Source organism: Falco rusticolus, chromosome 5 (assembly GCF_015220075.1).
Source record: "Falco rusticolus isolate bFalRus1 chromosome 5, bFalRus1.pri, whole genome shotgun sequence".
NCBI classification, from domain to species: Eukaryota; Metazoa; Chordata; class Aves; order Falconiformes; family Falconidae; genus Falco; species Falco rusticolus.
Window position 1 is genome coordinate 14761169 of NC_051191.1, and position 22986 is coordinate 14784154.

The 22986-nt window shown below is 66.3% G+C and overlaps 3 protein-coding genes across 3 annotated transcripts in view; all 3 read left to right on the forward strand.

The window, feature by feature from the left end:
- Positions 1 to 5046, forward strand: part of PRKCG (protein kinase C gamma) — an 18224-nt gene extending 13178 nt beyond the window's left edge. Inside the window, 4 exon segments of the mRNA XM_037388577.1 lie at positions 1852 to 1959; positions 2580 to 2720; positions 4061 to 4120; positions 4122 to 5046. Coding sequence (XP_037244474.1) covers positions 1852 to 1959; positions 2580 to 2720; positions 4061 to 4120; positions 4122 to 4244 — 432 coding nt within the window. The 3' untranslated portion in view covers positions 4245 to 5046.
- A 1532-nt stretch (positions 5047 to 6578) lies between these two features.
- CACNG7 (calcium voltage-gated channel auxiliary subunit gamma 7) lies at positions 6579 to 11423 on the forward strand. The gene is made up of 6 exons (XM_037388556.1): positions 6579 to 6682; positions 7606 to 7809; positions 9420 to 9506; positions 10199 to 10339; positions 10631 to 10776; positions 11139 to 11423. Exons 2-6 carry the CDS (start codon positions 7614 to 7616, stop codon positions 11394 to 11396), a joined length of 828 nt encoding a protein of 275 aa, XP_037244453.1. The 5' UTR covers positions 6579 to 6682; positions 7606 to 7613; the 3' UTR covers positions 11397 to 11423.
- A 5301-nt stretch (positions 11424 to 16724) lies between these two features.
- Positions 16725 to 22385, forward strand: CACNG8 (calcium voltage-gated channel auxiliary subunit gamma 8). The gene is made up of 4 exons (XM_037388559.1): positions 16725 to 17242; positions 18245 to 18328; positions 19670 to 19810; positions 20248 to 22385. Exons 1-4 carry the CDS (start codon positions 17059 to 17061, stop codon positions 20814 to 20816), a joined length of 978 nt encoding a protein of 325 aa, XP_037244456.1. The 5' UTR covers positions 16725 to 17058; the 3' UTR covers positions 20817 to 22385.
- Positions 22386 to 22986: the final 601 nt, after the last annotated feature.

A 22986-nucleotide genomic window follows, 5' to 3' on the forward strand; every position in this document is an offset into this window, starting at 1 on the left:
CTGACATCGCCCCCGAGGTGGGGGGCCCCAGAGCTTGGGGGGGCACCCAGGGGTGGGGGGACCAAGGCATTTGGGTGGGGGGTCCTGAGTGTTTGGGGGGACCCAGGGGTTGGAGGGCCCAGGTATTTGGTGGGGGTCCCCAGGGGTGGGGGCACCCAGACATTTGGGTGGGGGTCCCACAGCTTGGGGGGGTACCCAGGGGTGGGGGGCACCCAGGCATTGGGTGGGGTCCAGAGCTTGGGGGGTCACCAGGGGTGGGGGCACCCAGGCATTTGAGTGGGGGGACCCAGGCACTTTGGTAGGGGTCCCCAAGTGTTTGGGGGGACGCGGGGTTGGAGGGCACCCAGGATTGGGTGGGAGTCCCAGGGCATTGAGGGGCACCAGGGATGGGGGCACCCAGGCTTTGGTGGTGGTCCCAGGGCTTTGGGGGGCACCCAGGCACTTGGGTTGGGGGGACCAGGCACGTGGTCGGGGGTCCCCAAGTGTTTGGGGGGACCCAGGGGGAGGGCACCCAGGTATTGGGTGGGGATCCAGGGCATTGAGGGGCACCCAGGGGTGGGGGGGCACCCAGGTTTGGGTGGGGGGACCCAAGTGTTTGGGGGGGGCATCCCAACATCTGGGGGTTCCAGGTCTTGGTTGTCCCGGCATCTGCGGAGAGACCAAGTGTCCAGGGGCACCCAGGAATGGGGGGTTGGGCAGACATTTAGGGGGTACCCAGGCGTTTGGGGGGGGGTGTCTGGCATTTTTGGGGAGGGTCTGGCCTGTGACGGGCCCAGCCCCGCCCCCCCAGATCATCGCCTACCAGCCCTACGGGAGTCAGTGGACTGGTGGTTTTGGGGTGCTGCTCTATGAGATGCTGGCGGGGCAGGTGGGGGGGGGCACCATTAGGGGAGGGGGCTGGGGGTCCTAGGAGTGATACAGGACGGGGGGGGGGTTGGGGGGCTGGGGGATCTAAGGATGATTTGGGAGGGCCCGAAGGTGATCAGGGGTGGCTTTGGGTATTTGGGGGGGGGGCTGGGGGGTGGTGGTTGAGGGGGGGGGGCTGGGGGCTGGGGCGGGGTTGGGGGGGCTGTGGTGGTTGGGGGGGTCTGGGGGGTTTGAGGGAGGCTGTGGTGGTTCGGGGGTTTGGGGGGGGCGTGGCGGGGTTGGGGGGTCTGGAGGGTTTGGGGGGGCTGTGGTGGTTTAGGGGGGTTGGGGAGGGGTCTGGGGGGTTTGGGGGGGTGGGGGGGCGTTGGTGGTTTAGGGAGGTGGCGGGGGGCTGGGGGGCCAGGTCGTAACCTGGGTGTGATTGGAGGGGGGGTGCTGGGGGACTAAAGATGATTTGTGGGGGGTCCTGAGGGTGATCGGAGGGGGGCTTTGGGGTATTTGGGGCGGGGCTGTGGTTGGTTTTAGGGGGGTTATGGGGGGGTCTGTGGGGTTTGGGGGGTCTGTGGTGGTTTAGGGGGGTTTGGGGGGTCTGGGGGGTTTGGGGGGTGCTGTGGGGGTTTGGGGGGGTTTGGGGGGGCTGGGGGGTTTTGGGGGGCTGGGGGGCCAGGTCGTAACCTGGGTGTGATTGGGGGGGGGGCTGGGGGACCTAAGGATGATTTGGCAGGGTCCGGAGGGTGATCGGGGGGGGCTTTGGGGTATTTGGGGGGGGGGCTGTGGTTGTTTAGGGGTGTTATAGGGGGGTTTGGGGGGGCTGTGGTGGTTTAGGGGGGCTGTGGGGGCTGTGGTGATTTTGGGGGTCTGTGTGTGTCTAGGGGGAGCTGTGGAGGTTTCAGGGGGTTGGGTGGAGTGTCTGTGAGGCTGGGGGGGGGGGCTGGGGGTTTTGGGGGTCAGTGGGTTCTGGGGTGCCTGACCCCCACCCCCCAGCCCCCCTTCGATGGGGAGGACGAGGATGAGCTCTTCCAGTCCATCATGGAGCAGACGGTGACGTACCCCAAGTCCCTCTCCCGCGAGGCCGTCTCCATCTGCAAGGGGGTGAGGGGGGGGGCACCCCCAAATCCGGGGTGGGGGGCGCCAAATCCCTGCAGCCCCCCCTTCCCTTCCAGGGCCCCGCCAAAACCCCACTGTCCCCCCTCATCCCTCCCCATCCTTCCCAAGGCTTCCCAAAGCCACAAGCCCCCCCCAAAACCACAGGACCCCCCCAAATCCTGATGCCCTGTAAAACCACGGGACCACCCCCCCTAAACCACGGGATCCCCCCAAATTCTGGGACCACCCCCCCCCAAAACCACGGGGACCTCCCCCCAAATACTGGTGTCCTGCAAAACCCTTGCACTCTCCCCCAAAACCACGGGACACCCACCCCCAAATCCTGATGCCCTGCAAAACCCCGAGACCCCCCCAAATCCTGACCCCCCCCAATCCTTTTGTGCGCCAACAACCTGCAAACACCCCCAAAAAAAGCCCAAGCACCCCCAAACCGCTCCCAGAGCCCCCCCAAACCATTACCCCCCCCCCCAAATCTTAGTCCCCCTACCCTTTTCCCTCCTGGGGATCCCCTTTTCTGCTAGGAAGTGGGGTCCCTGTGTGTTTTGGGGGTCCCCAGGGGGTGCAGGGGGTTTTGGGGGAGTGTGACCCCCCGTGTGCCCCCCCAGTTCCTGACGAAGCACCCCGGGAAGCGGCTGGGCGCGGGGGCGGGGGGGGAGCAGGAGGTCCGCCAGCACCCCTTCTTCCGTCGCACCGACTGGGAGCGCCTGGAGCGGCTGGAGGTGCCTCCCCCCTTCACCCCCCGCCCGGTGAGTGGCCCCCCAACCCCCATCCCCCACCTCAGAGCCCCCCCCCAACCCGACTTTGGGTCTGACCTCCCCCCCACTCCCAGCCCCCTCAGACACCCCCAGACTTGCTCTGGCACCCAGCACCCCCCTGGCACCCCAAAATGTCAGCAGAGCACACACCCCAGCAGCGACCCCCCCCCAGCCCCCCAAAACCCTTCCAGGAGCACCCCCAGCACCCCCAAAGCCCCTCTCAGAGTCCTTTGAGCCCCCCCCAGCCCCCCAAAACCCTTCCAGGAGCCCCCCGGCACCCCCAAAGCCCCTCTCAGAGTCCTTTGAGCCCCCCCAGCCCCCCAAAACACTTCCAGGAGCCCCCCAGCACCCCCAAAGCCCCTCTCAGAGTCCTTTGAGCCCCCTCAGCCCCCCAAAACACTTCCAGGAGCCCCCGCAAGCCCCCCCAAACCCATATAGCCCCCGCAGCACCCCAGAACCCCTCTCAAGCCCTCTGGTACCTCAAAACCCCTCCAGGACCCCCCTCCAATCCCTCTAAGCCCCCCGGTTGCATTCAGGGGTGCCCCCCCAACCCGGGGTGGGGGCAGGCGCTGACCCCCGGCTTCTCTTTCTCTGTGTCTGTCCGTCCGTCTGCCCCCCCGGGGCCATCTGTCTGTCCCTGCCCCCCTGCTGGATTTGGGGGACCCCCCTGGGATGTGCCTGGATTTGGGGGGGGGGGGGTATCTCTGTGTCCCTCTGGCTGCACTGGGGGGGGGGGCGGTTTGGGGGGGGTCCCTGGTTTGGGGGGTTCCTGGTTTTGGGGGGGTGTATTGGGGTGCCTACTCGGCGGGGCTGTTGGGGGGGTCATGGGGGTGCTTATTTTGGGGTCCTTTTGGTGGGGGTCCTTTTGGTGGGCGTTCATGTTTCTCTATCCCCCTTTCATTTTGGGGGGGGTCTCTTTGGGGTCCCTCTTATGGGGGGGATTCTGGCCGTGTCGCTAATTGGGGGGTGTGTCCCCTGCGGGGGGGGGGGGGGGGGGGGCGGGGGGGTGTTCTGCGGGTTCTTTTGCTGCGTCTTTGGGGGGGTCCCTGGTTTGGGGATCCCTATTTTTCGGGTCCATCTTTTGGTGGCTATTTTGGGGGGGGGTGTCCTTCATTTTGGGGGTCCTTATTTTGGGTGCATGTTTTGGGGTCCCTCATTTGGGGGTCCCTATTTGGGGGGTGGGTGCTGCTTTTGTGCTCATTTTCTGGGGCTCCTTATTTGGGGGGGGTTGGTGGGGGGGTCTCTGTGTTTTATCTCCCTCTTTGGGGGGCTCCCCCACTTTTTGGGGGCTCCCTTTGGGGGTGGTGTGTTTCTTGGGGTGTTCCCCCCAGTGTGGCCGTAATGGGGAGAACTTCGACAAGTTTTTCACGCGGGCCCCCCCCGCGCTGACCCCCCCCCGACCAGCTGGTCCTGGCGGGGCTGGACCAGGGCGACTTTGCGGGGTTCAGCTACACGAACCCCGACTTTCTGCACCCCGACCTGCGCCTCCCGCCTCCCCCCAGCTCCCTTGTCTGAGCCCCCACCCCAGTTTGGGGGGTCCCCCTCATTTGGGGCACCCCACCCTCCCTTTCCTACCTGGGACGCCCCCCTTCCTACTTTCCTAACCCCCTCTGTTTTGGGGGGGCTCATCCTGATTTGGGGGACAGCCCCCCCACTCTGGGATACCCCCCCAATTTGGGGGGCTGTCTCCCTACTTAAGAGACCCTCCCCAATTTTGGGGTTCTCCCCTTATTTATGGGACTCCCCCCCCTTAGGACCCCTCCCAATTTGGGGGATCCCTTTGATTTGGGGAGACTCACCCCTACTTGGGACACCCCCAATTTGGGGGGGGTCCCCCAATTTTGGGCCTTCCCCCACTCCTTATGAGCTCCTCTCCCTAAATTTGGGGACCTTCCCCAAAATCTGGGGAGCCCCCTTACACCGGGGCTCCCCCCAGTTCTGCTCTCCCCTTTGCCCCCCCATTTTAGCGTGCCCCTCCCCGCTGCCCCTCCCAAACCACGGGGTCCCCCCAAAGCTTAACCCCCATCTCTCCCTCCCACATTTTGGGAGTGCCCCCTCAATTTTGGGGCTTCCCCTTGAGATTTGGGGACCCCGCCATTTTTGGGCCTCCCCCCAGTTTTAGGGGGGGTCCCCCCCAGCTGTGACTCCCCCGGATGAGCTGGAGGGGGGGGGGGAAGGGACCCCCTGGATCTGGAGTTAGGGGGGGGCACCCCAACTTCACACATACCCTCCAAAACTCGCCCCCCCCCTTGCAGAGACCTGGGGGTGGGATCCAGGCGTCCTGCCCCTCCCCCAACTGCTCCCACCCCCTCGGGAACCCCCCCCCTCCCCCCATATAGCCAGCCGCCCCCCCCCCCCCCCCGCGATGCCTTTAAGTATAAAAGTGAATGAGCCGGTGCCTGAGTCCGCCTCTCCCTGCTGGGGGCGGGGGCGAGGGCGGGGGTCCGGGTCCTCAACGCCTGGGTTGGGGGGTGGGTGCCTGGGTCCCTTTGTGGGGGAGCGAGGGGGGCCCCGGGTACCTGGGTCCTTTTTTTTTGGGGGTGGGGGCGGGGCACCGAACGCCTGGGTACCATGGAGGGGAGGGGGTGCCCGTGGGTCTTTTTTTAAGGGGGGGAGGAAGCGAGTTCCCGGGCGCCTGGGTCTCTATTTTGGGGGGGGGGGGGCTGGCTGGGTCCCTTTTTTGGGGGGGGGGCCCTGGGTCTCTTTTTTTTTTTGGGGTGGGCGCCTGGGTCCCTTTTTTCTGGGGGGGGGGGGCGTCCCCGGCCGGCTGGGTCCCCTTGGGTGGGGGTTGGGGGTGTGCTCTTGGCGGGGGGAGGGGGAGGAGGGGGAGGGGCGAGCGTGCTCTGTCCCTTTAAGCGCGGCCGCCCCGTGACATCACGGTGGCCGCCGGGGGGGGGGGGGGGGCGGGGGGGCCCCTCCCCCTTCCCCCCCCCCATTTCCCCCCCCCCCCCCCCCCCCCCCCCCCCGGTCGAGGCCGCCGCCGCGCTCGGTGCGGCCCGTCCTGCGTCCGCCCGTGTCCGTCTGTCCGGCGTGCCCCGCCCCCCCCCCCCCCCCCCCCCCCCCCGCGTCCGTCCGTCCGTCCTTCATCGCTCCGTCCTGCGTCCGTCCGTCTGTCCGGCCACATCTCTCGTCCGTCTGTCCGGCCGCATCCCGCCGCTGCATCCCTGGTCCGTCCGTCTGTCCCGCATCCCGCCGCTGCATCCCTCCATCCCGTGCCCGTCCGTCTGTCCTTCCCCCCAGGGCGTCCGTCTGTCCTTCCCCCACTCCATCCCGTGTTCGTCTGTCCGTCCGCCATCCCACCGGCGCGTCCGTCTGTCCTGCATCCCGCCGCTGCATCCCTCCATCCCGTGTCCGTCTGTCCGCATCCCTCCATCCCTGCATCCCGTGTCTGTCTGTCTGTCTGCATCCCTCCACGCGCCCGTTTGTCCTGCAGCCCCCCATCCCGTGTCCGTCTGTCCTCCGTCCCTCCCTCCCGTGTCCATCCGTCCGTCTGCATCCCTCCATCCCGTGTCCGTCTGTCCGTCCCCCCCCATCCCGTGTCCATCTGTCCTTCCCTCCCCCATCCCGTGTCCATCCGTCCGTCTGTATCCCTCCATCCCGTGTCTGTCCGTCTGTCCTCCCTCCAGGGCGTCCATCTGTCCCCCCCCCATCCCGTGTCCGTCTGTCCATCCTTCCATCCCCTGTCTGTTGTCTGTCCGTCTGTCCATCCCGCATCCCCCCATCCCCCATCCGTCCGCCTGTCCACCCCCTGCCCCCCCCCCCCCCCGTGTCCATCCATCTGTCCATCCCACATCCCTCCCCCCCCTGCTCCGTGTCTGTCTGTCCTCCTTCCCCCGCTCCCCCCCCCCCCCCCCACCCCGTGCCCTTCCCGTGTCCCACACCCCCCCTCCCCCCCCCGGCTCCGATGGCGCCCCGGGCCCTGGGGACACCGCAGCCGGCGACGCCGTGAGCGGGTGAGGTCACGCGTGTGCGAGGTCACGCGTGTGCGAGGTCATGCCTGTAGGGGTCACGCATGTATGCATGGGGCGGGGGGGGTGTGCATGCAAAGGGCCCTGGGTGCACAATGGTCATGTGTGTGCCAGGGCCCTCCTGGGTGTGCAAGGGGCACACGCGTGTGTGGGGCATGCAAGGTCGTGGGGCGGGGGGGCCCTGCCCGTGTGCACACACATGTCCCACGTGTGGTGTCCCATGGGGGCAGCAGGGCTGGTCACTGCACACGCGTGTTCCCCGTGCCCGCATGGGGAGGGGGGTGCACCCTCAGGCGCCTCCCTGCACACGCGTGTGTACCCTCCTGCCCCCACCCCCAAGCCCCCCTGTACCCCGCTTTCTGCCCCCTCCCACCCCCTGTACCCCCTCAACCTCCCCAGGGCCCCCTGTACCCCCCTCTATGCCCCCCTATGCCCCCTCCCACCCTCTGTACCCCCCCCAACCTCCCCCCTTCTGCCCCCTCCCACCCCCTGGCCCCCTCCCATGCCCTCGGAACCCCGACCCCCCTGTGCGCCCCTGACGCCCCCATACCCCCCCCCCGCCCACCTGACCCCTCCGTGCCTCCCTAATCTTCCCCCATACCCTCCTCCCACCTGCCCCCCCCGGCCCCCCCGTGCTTTCCTAATCTCCCTCCGCCCCCCCCCAATCCACCTGTCCCCTGGCCCTCCCCCCCGCTGCCCCCCCCGCTATCCCCCCGCTGCCCCCCCCCGCTCTCCCCCCCCTGCCCCCCCCGCTATCCCCCCCTGCCCCCGTCCACCTGCCCCCCCCTGCCCCCAACCCCCACACCCCGTGCCTCCCTAATCTCCCCCCTTCCCCCCTGCCCACCTGCCCCCTCCCTCGCCCCCCTGCCCCCCCCCTCCCCCCCACGCTGAACCCCCCCGCCCCGCAGGTGGCAGGATGAGCTCGTGCAGCAGCCGGGCGCTGACGCTGCTGAGCAGCGTGTTCGGGGCCTGCGGGCTGCTGCTGGTGGGCATCGCCGTCAGCACCGACCACTGGCTCTACATGGAGGAGGGGGTGGTGCTGCCCCAGAACCAGAGCACCGAGGTGCGCATGGCGCTGCACGCCGGCCTCTGGCGCGTCTGCTTCTTTGCCGGTACGCCCGGACCCCCTGGGACCTCCCCCGGGACCCCACCCCCAGCACCGGGACTCCCCCGGGACCCCCAGCACTGGGACCCCCCCCTCTCCCCCTTGCCCCCCTCCAGCACCGGGACCCCCCACCCCCAGCACCAGGACTCCCCCCCTGGGACCCCTCCAGGACCCCCAGCATCGGACCCCCAGCACCATGACCCCACAGGGCCCCCCCAGCATCCCCCCAGGACCCTGCACCACCAGGACCCCCCGTGGGACCCCCAGCATCCCCCCCTCACCCTCCCAACATCACCCCAACACCCTCCTGGTACCCCCAGCACCCCCCCAGCACCCACCCTGCACCCACCCCAGCATCCCCCAGCACCCCTTCCATCCCCCCTCACCCCCCTGCCAGCACCCCCTTCCCCCCCCTCAGCACCCCTCATCACCCCATCCCACCCCCCACCTCATACTCCGATCCAATCACCCCCCCTTCCGCAGCCCTCCACCCCGCCCCCCCAATCCCACCCCCCACCCTGTACCCCCACCCGATCCAGTACCCCCTGATGAAGGTGGGGGAGGGGGAAGATGGGCTGTGAGGGGAGGGAGTCCCACAGGGTCATACAGGATTATGCAGGATCACAGGGGGTTACATACGTGCACACACAGGCTCACACAAGATCTCTCGAGCTCACACAGGCTCACATGGGATCACACTCGATCACATGGGATCTCTTGAGCTCACATGGGCTCACACTGGTTCACACGAGCTCACATAGATCCACACGAGATCCAGCACAACCTCACGCAGGTGCCCACTGGCTCATATGGGATCACAGAGATCCCACCACAGAGATCCCACCCATCCTCCCACCCATTGCCCAAGGGGGGGAGCACCAGGGATGGGAAAGCTGGGGGGATTTGGGAGTACCCTGTGGGATATGGGGGGATCTTGGGGTACTGTATGGATCTGGGGGGACCTTGTGAGATCTGGGGACTCCTGGGGGGATCTGTGGGGACCCTATGAGTTCTGGGGGGATCCAGGGGGACCCTGTAGGATCTGGGGGGATCATATGAGCTATAGGGTGTCCTGGGGGGATCTGGGGGGACCCAATGGGATCTGAGGGAACCGTATGGGCTAGGGAGGGTCCTGGGGGGATCTGGGGGGAGGATCCTATGGGATCTGGAGGGACCCTATGGCCTATGGGGGGATCTGGGGGGACCGTATAGGCTATGGGGGGTCCTGGAGAGTTCTGGGGGGGACCCTATGGGATCTAGGGGGACTGTATGGGCTATAGGGGGTCCTGGGGGGATCTGGGGGGACCCTATGGCCTACGGGAGGGTCTGGGGGGGACTGTATGGGCTATGGGGGTCCTGGGGGGATCTGGGGGGACCCTATGGGATCTGGGGGGACCCTACGGGCTATGGGGGGATCCGGAGGGACTGTATGGGCTATGGGGGGTCCTGGGGGGGACCCTATGGGATCTGGAGGGACCGTATGGGCTATGGGGGGATCTGGGGGGACTGTATGGGCTATGGGGGGTCCTGGGGGGATCTGAGCGGGACCCTATGGGATCTGGGTGGTTCTGGGGGGTCCTGGGGACCCTGAGGGGGTGTGTTGTCCCCCCCCCGCAGGGCGGGAGAAGGGGCGCTGCGTTGCTTCTGAGTATTTCCTGGAGCCCGAAATCAACCTCGTGACTGAGAACACCGAGAACATCCTCAGTGCGTGAGGCCATAGGGGCTGGGGGGGGCATAGGGGCTGGGGGGGCATAGGGACTATAGGGGCTATAGGGGCTGTGGGGGCTATAGGGGTCCTAGAGGCTATAGGGGTTCTGTAGGGGTCTATAGGGCTTCTACAGGGGTTCCATAGGGTGCTGTAGTGGCCTATAGGGATTATATGGGGGGCTATAGGAGCTGGGGGAGGGTTGTACATGGGCTATAGGGGCTCTGTGGGGGAGGGGGCTATAGAGCTTCTATATTGGACCGGAGGGGTTGTACATGGGTTATGGGGGCCATGGGGACTATAGGGGTTCTATAGGGGCTGTGGAGGGTGTACGTTAGGGATGAGGGGATGCAGGGATGGGGGGGCTCTATAGGGGCTCTGGTGGGGTGTCTATGGGGGTCCTTAGGGCTGTGGGGCAGGGCTATAGGGGCTGTGGGGAGCCATGGGGCTATGGAGGAGCTACAGGGGACCACGAGGGGTCTATAAGGGCTGGAGTTGTCAGGGGTGGCTCTGGGGGGGTGTCTGGAGGAGTCCAGTGGGGTGCAGGGGCTATGGGGGACTGTAGGGGGCTATGAGGGGCTATAGGGGGGCTATAGGAGGTCTATAGGGGGTTATAGGGGGCTATGAGGGGCTATAGGGGGGTCTGGGGGGTCTATAGGGGCTGGAGCCAGCTGCTGCCCCCCCTCCCCAGAGACAGTGCGGACGGCAACCCCCTTCCCCATGGTCAGCCTCTTCCTCGTCTTCACGGCCTTCGTCATCAGCAACGTGGGGCACATCCGCCCCCAGCGCACCCTCCTGGCCTTCGTCTCCGGCATCTTCTTCATCCTCTCTGGTGAGGGACCTCCGGAACCCACTCCCCAGCTCCCCCAGGAACCCCCTTCTGCCCAGTACACCTGTAACTGTCCTCCAGGACCCTCTGTCTCCCCCAGGACTCCCATATCTTCTCTAGAACCTCCATATTCTCCCCAGGACCCCCATGTCTGCCCCAGGGACCCTGTATTCTCCCCCAAGACCCCCATACCTGTCCCAGAGCCCCCATACCTGCTCCCAGGACCCTTCCAGGACCCCCCACCCTCCCCAGAGCCCCCTCAGCAGTGACCCGGGGTGGGGGGTCCCCCCGCAGGGCTGTCGCTGGTGGTGGGGCTGGTGCTCTACATCTCCAGCATCAACGACGAGGTGATGAACCGGCCCAGTGGCTCCGAGCAATATTTCCAGTATCGCTACGGCTGGTCCTTTGCCTTCGCCGCCTCCTCCTTCCTCCTCAAAGAGGTACATGGCCTCACATGCCCCTCGCACGCCCCTTGCACGCCCTTGCCTTTGCACAAGCTTTCGTGTGGTGGAGGGCATTCCTTGCACAAGGGGGCACGGGGTGGGTTTTGCACACATGGGTGGGAAGGGGCATGCAGCAGGGTTGGGGGCTGCACACCCTTGCAAGCCCTTGCACACCCTTGCACACCCTTGTGCACCATCACCCACCATTACCCACCCTCTCACGCCCTCGCCTAGTGCTGCACGTGACTGCGCACCCTTGCACACACCCCTGCACCATCACCCACCATCATGCCCTCACACGCCCTCGCACGCCGCGTGCCCCCTCACTGCTCGTGCCCACCATGCGGCCGTCCCGGCAGGGCGCGGGTGTGATGTCGGTGTACCTGTTCACCAAGCGCTACGCGGAGGAGGAGCTGTACCGGGCGCCGGCAGGGCTGCTGCGGCCGCGGCTCAGCGCCTGCTCGGGGCTCTCGGGGCAGTTCCTGCAGCCCCGCGCCTGGCCCCGTGCCCGCAGCCCCTCCGACGCCTCCTCTGACGTCTCCATCCAGATGACCCAGAACTACCCCCCTGCCATCAAGTACCCCCAGCACGGCCACCTCTCCACCTCCCCCTGCTAGGGGGGGGGCAGGGGGACGGGGGGACGGGGCATGGGGGTGGTGGGGACATGGGGACACTGGGGGCACTGGAGGCATGGGGACAATAGGGCCATGGGACAGTGGTGGGGACATGGGGTTGGTGGGGCCACTGGGGGCCATGGGGACAGTGGGGAGGCCATGGGGGTGGTGGGGACGGGGAAGTGGTGGGGCCACTGGGGGCCATGGGGCCACTGGGAGCCATGGGGACGGTGTGAAGGACATGGGGATGGTGGGGACGGGGACAGTGGTGGGGACATGGGGACACTGGGGACATGGGGACGGTGCAAAGGACATGGGGATGGTGGGGACAGGGACGGTGGTGGGGACATGGAGTTGTTGGGGACACTGGGGGACATGGGGATGGTGTGAAGGACATGGGGATGGTGGGGATGGGGACAGTGGTGGGGACATGGGGACACTGGGGACATGGGAGACGGTGGTGGGGACATGGGGATGGTGGAGAGACGGGGGTGATGGGGACACTGGGAACAGTGGGGATGTGGGGACAGTGGTGGGGACATGGGGACACTGGGGACATGGGAGACGGTGGTGGGGATATGGGGATGGTGGGGAGACGGGGGTGATGGGGACACTGGGAACAATGGGGATGTGGGGACAGTGGTGGGGACATGAGGATGGTGGGGGCACTGGAGACATGGGAATGGTGAGGACAGCAGGGATGTAGGGACAATGGGGACAGCAAAAACAGTGGGGACAGGGATGATGGGGACACTGGGGACAGCAGGGATGTGGGGACAACAAGGATGGTGGGGACGCAGGGATGATGGGGACTCACAGGGGACAGAGGGACATGGGGGAGAGCAGGGGACACTGGGGGCCTTGGGGCCGTGGGACAGCAGCTGCCACAGGGACCATGGGCAAATCGGGGATGATGATGGCCAAGGGGATGATGGAGACACTGGGGACAGCGGGGAGGGGGCAATGGGGCCATCAGGGGACAGGGACCCACCATGGGTAGGGCCACCAGGGTCACCAGGGATGGGGACACCTGGGGACAGAGGCACCCAGGGCCACCAGGAGCTGGGCGATGGGACCACCAGGGGTGGGGACATCTGGGGTCAGGGACACTGGGGACAACCAGGGCCACCAGGACCCTGCTGGGGATGAGGCCACTACTGGGGCCACCATGGCCACATCCCATCCTGGCCACTAGCAGCCATCTTGTCACGCCAACCATAGCCAGTGGCAGGTGGGACATCACTTGGTGGCCACCCTGTTTCGCTGGGGTGGCCAGGGTGGCTCAGCAGCCACCTTGTCACACCACCCGTGGCCAACGATGGGCAGGATGAGCCTTGGCCGCCACCTTGTCTTGCCACCGTGGCCAGCAATGGGTGGGACATGACTCGGTGGCCACCTTGTCCCATCAACTATGGCCAGTGATGGCCAGGATGCAGCTCAGCTGCCATCTCACATGGCCACCATGGCCACCATGGCTCGGCAGCCACCTTCTCCTGACATTGGAGACAATGACAGACAGGCGATGGGTTGGTGGCCACCTCCTCTTGCCACCACGGCGGGTTATGGCCAGGAGGAACCTCAGTGGCCACCTTTTCTCTTGCCACCATGGCCACTGATGGTCAGGACGAACCTTGGTGCCCATCTCCTCTTGCCACCACGGCCACTGATGGTCAGGAGGAACCTCGGTGGCCACCTTCTCATGCCACCGTGGCCAATGATGGGACAGGACATGACCCAGCAGCCATCTCCTGCCACCCATGGCCAATGTGGCCTGGTGGCCATCTCCTGCCACCCGTGGCCCACACCGGGCAGGATGTGGCTCGGCCACCACCTTTCCTGCATCCCCACTGACCCCTGGGTGCTGGGGGACCTCCAGGAGAGGACATGGAGAGCAATGGGGGATGTGGTGCCCCTAGACAACCCCCACAAGGCTCTCCACTGCTTTCAAGCCCCCCATGTAGGGGGTCTTCCCCTGACCTTTGAACTCTGCCCTCTGCCCCCCGCGTGGCTGGTCCACGGTGGGGTCAGCCCCTCCTGTGGCTGCCATCGCCCATTAGCACAAACTGGGGGGGGCCTGGATGCCTGGGTCCTTGCAGGGGCGGGGAGGGTGGGTATAGCTTTTGGGGGGGCAGGGAAGGGGGCGGGGCGGAGGCCTGGGTTCCCCAGTGTGGGGAAGGGGAGGACCCCCCCCAATTTCTGTGGCAATAAATGGCTTCAATATGTAGCTTCCCCCCCCCCGAAAAAAAAAGGGGGGGGGTCTGGGGGGGGATGGGCTAAAGACCCCCAAAGTGGGGGCAGTGGCAGGGTCCCGGTGAAGGGGACCCGGGGTGGGGGTGGGCAGCGGGGCTATGGGGGGCAGCATTGAGCCCCCCTGCTTTGGGGGGTGGGGGGTTGCCCCCTCCCCCCGCCGCTGTACCATATGTACATAGGGATCGACGCGACCTCAATAAAGGATTTGAAACTACACCCTGTGTGTATGACCCCCCCCCCCAAACCCCCGCTGGGACCCCCAAAAACCTCTAACGCCCCACGGGAACCCTACTGGGGGGGGGGGGGAATTAGGGGCTGGGCAGGAATAGGGGGGCAAATTAGGGACTGGAGAAGCAATGGGGGGCTGGGGGACAGGAGGTGGGAGGCAATGGGGGGGGCTTGGAGGAGCGGTTGGGGGCTGGGGGGCCATGGAGGGGCTGGGGGTGTTCATGGGATAAATGGGGGGAAACGGGTTGGGGGCAATAGAAGGGTTGCGGGGGGGTACGGTGGGGGGGGCTCTGGACCATCCCAGCCCCCCCCCCCCGCTCTAGGGGGCGTGGCCACGCCGTTGCTAGGATACAAGCAAGCATCCCCATCGCCATGGCAACCGCGCGGCGGGAGAGAGCTGCCCACCGCCCCGCGCCCCCCAGGTTTCCCTGAGCCCCGTCCCTCCCAGGCTCCGCCCCTCTGACGTCACCCCCGACGCTTCCAGGCTCCGCCCCTCACTGCTGCCCCCCCCCCCCGGCTTGGGGGGGCCCCGCCCCCCCCCCCCGCCCCCCCCTCCGCCCGCGCCCGCCGCAGCCGCACCCGGACGGGCACCGGCACCGGTACCCCCGGGCACCCCCCCCAGGGACCCCCCGGCACCCCCCCGGCACCAGGACCCCCAGAACCCACCGGGACCCCCCGCAGGCACCGCTTCCCCGCCCCGAACCGGCACCAGACCCTCCCCGCCAGGCACCGGGACCCCCCCGGCCGGAGTCCTCGCACCCCACACCGGCCTCAGCACCCCCAGACCCCCCCAAACCGGCGTCTAAGAAGGTAACGGGGGGGGGGGGGGGGGCGGACTTCTAGGGGGGCCTTGGTGGGGGGTAGAGGATGCAGGAGGGTCTTGAGGGGACCCTGAGGGTTTGGGGGGTCCTGGGGGTGCTGGGAGGCAGACAGAGGTCCTGGGGGGGGCGGGAGGGATGGGGGTCCCTGGGGTGCTCTGGAGGCTGGGGTGGGGGACTGAGGTATGTTAGGGCCAAACAAAAATTCGGGGGGCTCTGGGTGATTTTGGGGGACCATGGGGGTGCAGAGGGACAAAGCAGGGTCCTGGGGGCTTGGGGGGGGGGGGTCCTGGGGAGTGCTGGGATTCAGGGAGGGGTCTGAGGGGGCCCTAGGGGTTTTGGGGAGGCCCTGGGGGGTGTTAGAGGGAAGACAGAAGTCCTGGGGGCTTTTGGGGGGGGCTCTGGGGGCTGTTGGGGTCCGGGGGGGGGTCTTGAGGGAGGGTCTGGGGGCTTTTTGAAGGCCCTGGAGGGGGCTGAGAGGGTCTGGGGGTAGTTTGGAGGAGTCGGGGCGCAGGGGCTTTGGGGTTTCTGGGGGAGTCAAAAAGAGACACTGAGGACTTTTGGGGGGGCCCTGAAGGGTTGAGGGTCTTTGGGGGGGCGGGCACGGAGGCACTCTGGGGGCTTCTGTGGTGCCCTGGGGGGTGTTGGGGGCCAGTGAAGGGTTTTGGGGGTCACTGGGGGCTTTGGGGGCACCTAGGGGGTGTTTGGGTTCCTGTGGATTGAGGCTTTTGGGGTGCAGTGGCTCTTTCGGGGGGTCCTGAGGGTCTGAGGGTAGCGGGGGGGAGGCAGGGAGTGATGTGGGTGGGGCCTGGGGGGTCTTGGTGTGCACTGGGAGGTTTTGGGGGGCCCTGGGGGCTTTGAAGGAGTCCTGGGGTGCAGAGAAGGGTGTTGGGGGACCCCGGAGGGTGCAGGAGCGGGGGTGGGGGGAGGCTGGAGTTCAGGGGAGAGGGGCTGAAAGGGGGTGATGGGGGTTTCAGGAGGGCCCTGGGGGTTTGTGGGGGGCAGTGGGAGAAGATTGGGGGCACCTGGGGGGGCAGGGGGGAGCAGGAGGTTTTTTTGTGGGGGCTTAGGGGGGTTCCAGTGCTGGGGGGGGGCATTTCCCACCCTATTGGAGGGGGAGGGTCGTGGTCTGGGGCATGGGCAGGATAACTCCCACCCCGACAAGGAGGGGGGGCTGGGAGGTGGACCCAGGCATCTGGGTGGACCACGTGCACACGCGTGTGCACCGTGCAGAACCCCCCCACACGTGTGCACGCTCCCACAGCCGTGTGCGTGGTGCTGTGCACACGCAGGCACGCTGCCACACGTGTGTGCGGGCTCCCAGAGCCATGTGCATGCTCCCACATGCGTGTGCATGCTCCCACAGCTATGTGCGTGCTCTGCACACACATGGGCATGCTTGCACATGCATATGCAGGGCTGCGCTCACGCGTGGCTGCTCCATCTCCCTCACGTGAGCGAGTCAGGCTTTGCCTGCCTGCAGCCACGCTCGGCCTTGCACACGCGTGTGCACTGCTGGGGCTTGGGGGTGCCCATCTCGCCGGGGACGGTGTAGCTGTTCCGGTGAGTCACCCACCGGTGGGTGCGCGTGTCCCTGCGTGTGACGCGCGGTCGTGAGTCAGCACGCGTGATGGGGTGCAGTGCACACGCGTGTGCGAGAGCGCATGCCTGGTGAGCGACATGCACAAGGGTTTGTACAGCCCGTCCTGCCAGGCCAGGAAGCGGGGGAGGGGGGGGACCTTGATGCACGAGATGTCTTCGTGCGAGGCCCTCGTGCAAGGCCCTCGTGCGAGGCTGCCCCCCCTTCCCGTGTCTCTGCAGCTCGCTGGCCGTCACGGAGGAGCCGCCGCCAGCGTGCGAGGCCACGGCCACGTCCCCCCCCCCATGGACTCGGGCCCGGGCACTGCTCACCCCCCGCCGGGGCCCTGAGACGTGGCGGGGGGGCACCCCCAGACCCCTGGGTCCCTCCACGCCCCTCACCCCTGGGACCCTTCCCAGCACCCCGGGCTGGTGGGGGGGTGTAGGGGGCAGAGCAGGGGGGCCCCAACACCAGGGTCCCCGAGTGGGCAGGGGGGTGTAGGGGTCCCAGCAGGGGGGCCCGGACCCCCCCGTCCCATCCTCACACCCCCAGCGCCCCAGGGGGCGTCAGATTTGGGGGTCCTGAACACGTGGGTGTCGTCGCTCCCCCTGCCCCCCTTTGCCCACCGCACCCCCACACGCCTGGGTCCCCCCGTCCCACCAGGGGTCCGTCCATCCGCCTGGGTCCCCCCGGGGTCTGCCCCGGGGTCGGGGTCAGGCTGGAGTCACTCAAGCGCTGGAATGGGGAGGGGGTGGTCTGGTGCGAGAAGGGGGTGCAGGTGCTGCTCACCATGGTGGGCGCCTTCGCCGCCTTTGGCCTCATGACCATCGCCATCGGCACGGACTACTGGCTCTACGCACGCGCCTTCATCTGCAACACCAGCAATGTCTCCGGCGAGGACGCCACGCACCGTGACCGGCGTGACCCTGGTGGGCTCACCCACTCAGGGCTCTGGCGCATCTGCTGCCTCGAAGGTGGGTGGGGGGCACCGTCAGGGGGAGCTCACGGCACTGGGGGTGTTGGGGGACGTTGGTGGCACTGTTGGGGGAAGCTCACAGCACTAGGAAGTTGGTGACGTTGGTGGCACTGTCTGGGGAAGTTCACGGCACTGGGGGCATTGGGGGACGTTGGTGGCACTGTCGGGGGAAGCTTATGGCACTGGGGAGGCTCACAGTGTTGTGGCATCATTGGGGATGTTGGTGGCACTGTCAGGGGAAGCTCACGGCACCAGGGACACTGGTGGCACTGTTGGGGGAAGCTCATGGCACTGGGGACATTGGTGGCACTGTCAGGGGAAGCTCACAGTGTTGTGGCATCATTTGGGACATTGGTGGCATCGTTGGGGGAAGCTCGTGACAGTGTGGTGGCCTTGGGGACATTGGTGGCACTGTTGGGGGAAGCTCACAGCGCTGGGGGGGGGGCTGCAGCTGCGGTGGCACAGCTGGAGGTGGCCCACGGTGTCCCCATCCCTGCGGTGGTCCCATCCCCACCGTGTCCCTGTCCCCACGATGTCCCCATCCCCACAGTGCCTCCGTCCCTGCAGTGCCCTCGTGATGTCCCTGTCCCTGTGATGTCCCCACCCCTGCAGTGTCCCCATCCCTGTGGTGTCCCTGTCCCTGTCCCCATCCCCCATGGTATTCCTGTCCCTGTGATGTCCTTGTTGGCAGTCCTGTGGTGGCCCTGTCCCTATGGTGTCCCCAGCCCTGTCCCTGGTGTCCCCATCCCTGTCCCCATCCCCATGGTGTCCCTTCCCCAGTGTCCCCAGCCCTGTCCCCATGGGGTCCACATCCCCACAGTGTCCCTATCCCCATGGCGTCCCCAGCCCTGTCCCCACGGGGTCCCCAGCCTGGTCCCCGTGGTGTCCCTGCAGTGTCCGTGCCCCCGTGGCAGCCATCCCTGTGTCCCTGCGGTGTCCCTGCCCCCATGGGGTCCTCAGCCCTGTCCCCGTCCCCATGGTCCCCGCGGTGTCCCTGCAGGCCTGAAGCGGGGGCTGTGCCTGAAGATCAACCACTTCCCTGAGGACATGGAGTACGACCACGACAGTGCCGAGTACCTGCTCCGTGAGTCACCACGGCAACCGCCCCGCGTCGCCCCGGCAACCGCTCGGACATCACCCCAGCAACCTCCTGCCATCACCCTGGCAGCTGCCGTGGTGTTGCCATGGCAACCACCCTCATGGTGATGCCTTGACAGCTGGCTTGGCATCGCCCTGGCAACTGGGCTGGCATCATCCCAGGGATGTCCTGGTGTTGCTGTGGTGATGCCCTGGCAACCGCCCTGGCAACTAGCCCAGCATCATTCCTGGCAACCGCCCTGGCAACCAGTGCAGTATCGTCCTGGTGATGCCCTGGCACTGCCTTGGCAATCAGCTTGGCAACCAGCCCAGCATCATCCTGGTGATGCCTTGGTGTTGCCCTGGCAACCGCCCTGGCAACCGGCCTAGCATCGTCCTGGTGATGCCCTGGTGCTGCCTTGGCAACCAGCTTGGCAACCAGCCCAGCATCATCCTGGTGATGCCCTGGCATTGCCCTGGCAACTGCCGCAGCCATGCCGCTCCCATGGCAACAGTCCCTGGCCACACCCCCTAGCAACGGGGCTCCTGTGGAAGCCCTCCCCATAGCAGCCGGGCGCTCCTGGCAACAGGGCCGGTCTCCTAGCAACGGGGATGCCATGGCAACGCCCCTCCTCCAGCAACAGGGATACTGGAGGTCAGGGTTCTGTCTTCTGATTGGCTGTTGGCCTTGGAGCGCTGGAGGGGGCTGCATTCTGATTGGCTGCTTTGCTGGGAATCCTGCCCTGCTGATTGGCTGATGGTCTACCTGCAGTGAGCACATGCCTAGTTCTGATTGGCTGTGGCAGGGGGTGCCAGAGGGTTTGTTTGGTTGGAGGTGCTGGGTACCCCGGGTCTCTATTGGTTGCTGGTGTCAATGGACCTGGAGATCCTGTGCCCTGATTGGCTGCTGCCCATCCATTAAGAAATTCTCCTTTCTGATTGGTTGGTGGTCTCAGACCCACAGGACCCTCCGTGCTTTCACTAGCTCCTGATCACAGGATCACCTCCTTTCTCCTCATTGGTTCCCAACCTCTAATACTCTCTCTCTGATTGGCTGATGCCTTTACTTTGTCTGAGGGCTAACGGATCCTGATGGGGCTTGCAGGATCTGATTGGCTGCAGCCTGGGGAGCTCCCATTGGCTGGTGCCGGTGGATCTCAGTGTACCTGTGGGCTCCCAGTTGGCTGGGAGCTGATGCATCCAAGGATGCTCATGGGGTCTGATTGGCTGCCAGCCTGCAGGGCTCTCATTGGCTGGGGCTGATAGATCCCATGCCCTTTGTGTACTCTGATTGGCTGCCAGCCTTGGGGCTCCCATTGGCCAGTTCTAACGAGGGGGGGTCCCACAGGGGTGGTCCGGGCCTCCAGCATCTTCCCAATCCTGAGCGCCGTCCTGCTGCTGCTGGGGGGGGTCTGTGTTGCTGCCAGCCGCCTGCGCCGCGCCCGCACCAGCCTCGTCCTGGGGGCCGGCATCCTCTTCGTCGCTGCCGGTCAGTGTGTGTGGGGGGACCCTACATCTCCCAGTCTTTTGGGGAAGGGTCCCTGATCCCCTGCAGGACCCCCCAGGGGGAGAGGGAGCATCCCCTACATCCCAGTGAGGGTTTCTCAGGGAGGACGTGTCCCCTGAGATCCCAGTGAGGATCCCTGGAGGGGTAGGGGGTCCCCGATCCCAGGCAGAACCCTTGGGGGATGAGGGGTGTCCCCTAGATCCCAGGGGGATTGACAGCTGGGAACTGGAGGAGCCTAATCCCTGCCTGGGGGGTTGCCAGGGTTGGGGGAAGTCCCTGATCCCAGGGGAGTCCCAGGTTGGGGGGCAGGGGGGGTCCCTGGATCACAGGAAGGGGCACTGGGGACCCCTTGGGTCATCCCCTGCCCCTCGTCCCCTGCCTGTCCCCTGCCCTTCATCCCCTGTCGTTGTCCCCCCCAGGCCTCAGCAACATCATTGGGGTGATTGTCTACATCTCGGCCAACGCGGGGGACCCGGGGACGAAGCGGGACGAGGACAAGAAGAGCCACTACTCCTACGGCTGGTCCTTCTACTTCGGGGGGCTCTCCTTCATCCTGGCCGAGGCCATTGGGGTCCTGGCTGTCAACCTCTACATTGAGCGCCATCGCAAAGCCCGGGGGGGTCCTGCGGGGGGGCCGGGACCACCCCCACCTCCCCCGCCCCCCCGCGTCCCCCCCGGTCCCCGCCCCCGCCCCCGCCGCCGTTCCCGCTCCAGTTCTCGGTCCAGCGAACCAGGGCGCTCACGGGATGCTTCCCCTCCCCCCCCGCCGCCCCTCCCTCCCCCTGGGAAATCCGGGGGGGGCGCCCCCCCAGCTGATATCTCTATGTATACCCTCTCCCGGGAGGGACCCCCTGGGCCGCCGCCCCCTGGCACCCCTGGACCCCCCTTTTTGCAGTTGCATAATGCCTTTGGGAAGGACCCCCCCGGGGGCCCCCCCGACAGCGCCTCGGGGACCAGCACCCTCAACCGCAAGACCACCCCCGTCTAGTGGCACCCCAGGGATCCCCCCGGAGCTCCTGGGACCCCCCTGGGGAGCAGCACCCTCAATCACAAGACCACTCCGACCTAGGGGCACCCCCAGGGCCCCCCCAGAATCCCTGTGGGACCCCCCAGGGACCAGCACCCTCAATCACAAGACCACCCTGACCTAGGGGCACCCCTGGGAGCCCCCCCAGGAACCCCCTGGGACCTCCAGAAACCACTGGGCACCCCCCTAAGGAACCCCCCTGCTGCCCCAGCTCCTGCGCTCTTCAGCCTCATCTTCCTTCTGCCCTGCTCTTCCTCACCTTCCTCCTTCCCTCATCATCTTCCTCCTCATCTTCCTCATCCTCACCTTCATCCCTGCATTCCTCATCCTCCTGCTGTTCTCATCTTCCTCCTCCTTTCTGCTCAACCTCTTCCTGCCTTCTTCATCCTTGTCCTCCTCACCTTCCTTTTGATCTCTTCATCTTCCTCCAGCGCCCCTCGTCCTCGTTATCTTCCTCCTCTCCTCCTCATCCCCCTTCCAGCCCTCCCGCAGGCGGCAAGGGCTGTGCCCCCCCCGGGCAGGGTCCCTCCATGTTCCAGGGGGAAATCTGGGGGACACTGAAGTCCCCATGGGGGATGGGGCAATTTGGGGGTGTCCCCACCCACCAGTCCAAGGGCTACACTCTGTGCCAGCTCCACGCCCCCCCCCCCAAATTGCTCTTGGGGGGCCCCCTGATGCTGCCACCTTTTGGGGGGGTCCCTGAAGCCACCATCTCTTTTGGGGGTCCCTTGGAACTGCTGTCTCTTGGGGAGACCCCTGATACCACCGTTTATTGGGGGGGTCCCCAAAACCATCATCTCTTGAGGGATCTCCAAAACTGCTGTCACTCCCCCCCTCCTGTCTGGGGGGCGTCCCCAGGGACAGCTCCCCCATGCAGTCCCGGGGGGGTCCCTGTGCCTTAGGGAGGCTGGGAGGGATCCATGCTGGGGGGGGCCGTGGGACCTCCGACATCCCCCCCAGCCATCCCTGAGCAGTATGGACCAGTATTGCCCAGTTCCCTTGGCAGCCTTGGACCAGTAATGTCCAGTCCTGTGGGTTCTGTTAGACCAGTATGTCCCAGTTCCCAGGGCAGCATCAGACCAGTATGTCCCAGTTCCCTGGGCAGTTTTGGACCAGTATAACCCAGTTCCCTGGGCAGTATCAGACCAGTACAGCCTAGTTTGCTCAACAGTATTGGACCAGTACAGCCCAGTTCCCTGAGCAGTATCATACCAGTATGGCCCAGTTCCCTGGGCAGCATCAGCCCAGTCTCCAGGCAGTGCTGTGCCAGTAGCTCCCAGTTCACCCAGTATCTCCCAGTGCCATGGGCCATCTGCAGAGCCAGGCTCTCCCATGCAGTGTCAGCCCAGTTGCTTCCAGTTCCCCCCAGTTGCTCCCAGTTCCCCCCTCATTACTCCCAGTGCCCCCACCCAGCCCCATTAACGAATGTCGGCTAATTGAGGGGGGGGCTGGGATCGTTGGGAGCCCCCCCCCGAACGTGCAGCATCGGGTGCCCCGCCCCCTGTACAGCCCCGCCCCCTGTACAGCCCCCTTCAGGCCCCGCCCCTCAGGCCCCGCCCCCTGTACAGCCCCGGGCTCGGCCCCGCCCCCCCCGCATGGATTTTTACGGAAACTTCGCTCTTTAAAATAAAATTGAATCTCTGGAAGCGGAGTGTGGGGCACACGGGGGGGGGAGGGTGTGCTCCTGGTCGCCATGGTAATAGGGGGGTGTTGCTCTGCTGTTGCCGTGGCAACTCTGAGGGACTCCGCCGTGACCTCACCGGGTGAGGGGTGTCCCCGCCTCCAGGTGTTAATGATGGCTCGTTAATATTAATGAACGGCGTTAACATTCATGAGGCTCTTAGCGACCGGCCAGGCCCTTCGCAAGGCCACACCCTGCAAGCAATGCCGCACTCCCATTGGCTGTTAAGCCCGTCAGTCACGGGGAAAGGCGAGGCTAGGAGTTCCTCGCTCCTTATTGGCTCTTCCACGCCTTAAAGAGGCGGCTTTGCTCGCTTACTGGTCGGCGTGACTACCTGCCATCCAATCCTGGGCTATCCGTTCTCTCATTGGCTACAGACCGCTGCCAATCATCATGCCGCGGCGGGCTGCGTCCTAGCGTGCGCTCCGATTGGTTTTCTGACCCGTCCGT

Coding starts and splice junctions, on each gene's coding strand:
- CACNG7 (XM_037388556.1), top strand. CDS start 7,614: ATGAGCTCGTGCAGCAGCCGGGCGCTGACGCTGCTGAGCAGCGTGTTC. Junction 9,507..10,198: donor GAACACCGAGAACATCCTCA/GTGCGTGAGGCC, acceptor CCCCCTCCCCAG/AGACAGTGCGGACGGCAACC. Junction 10,340..10,630: donor CATCTTCTTCATCCTCTCTG/GTGAGGGACCTC, acceptor GTCCCCCCGCAG/GGCTGTCGCTGGTGGTGGGG.
- CACNG8 (XM_037388559.1), top strand. CDS start 17,059: ATGGTGGGCGCCTTCGCCGCCTTTGGCCTCATGACCATCGCCATCGGC. Junction 17,243..18,244: donor GCGCATCTGCTGCCTCGAAG/GTGGGTGGGGGG, acceptor GTGTCCCTGCAG/GCCTGAAGCGGGGGCTGTGC. Junction 19,811..20,247: donor CATCCTCTTCGTCGCTGCCG/GTCAGTGTGTGT, acceptor TGTCCCCCCCAG/GCCTCAGCAACATCATTGGG.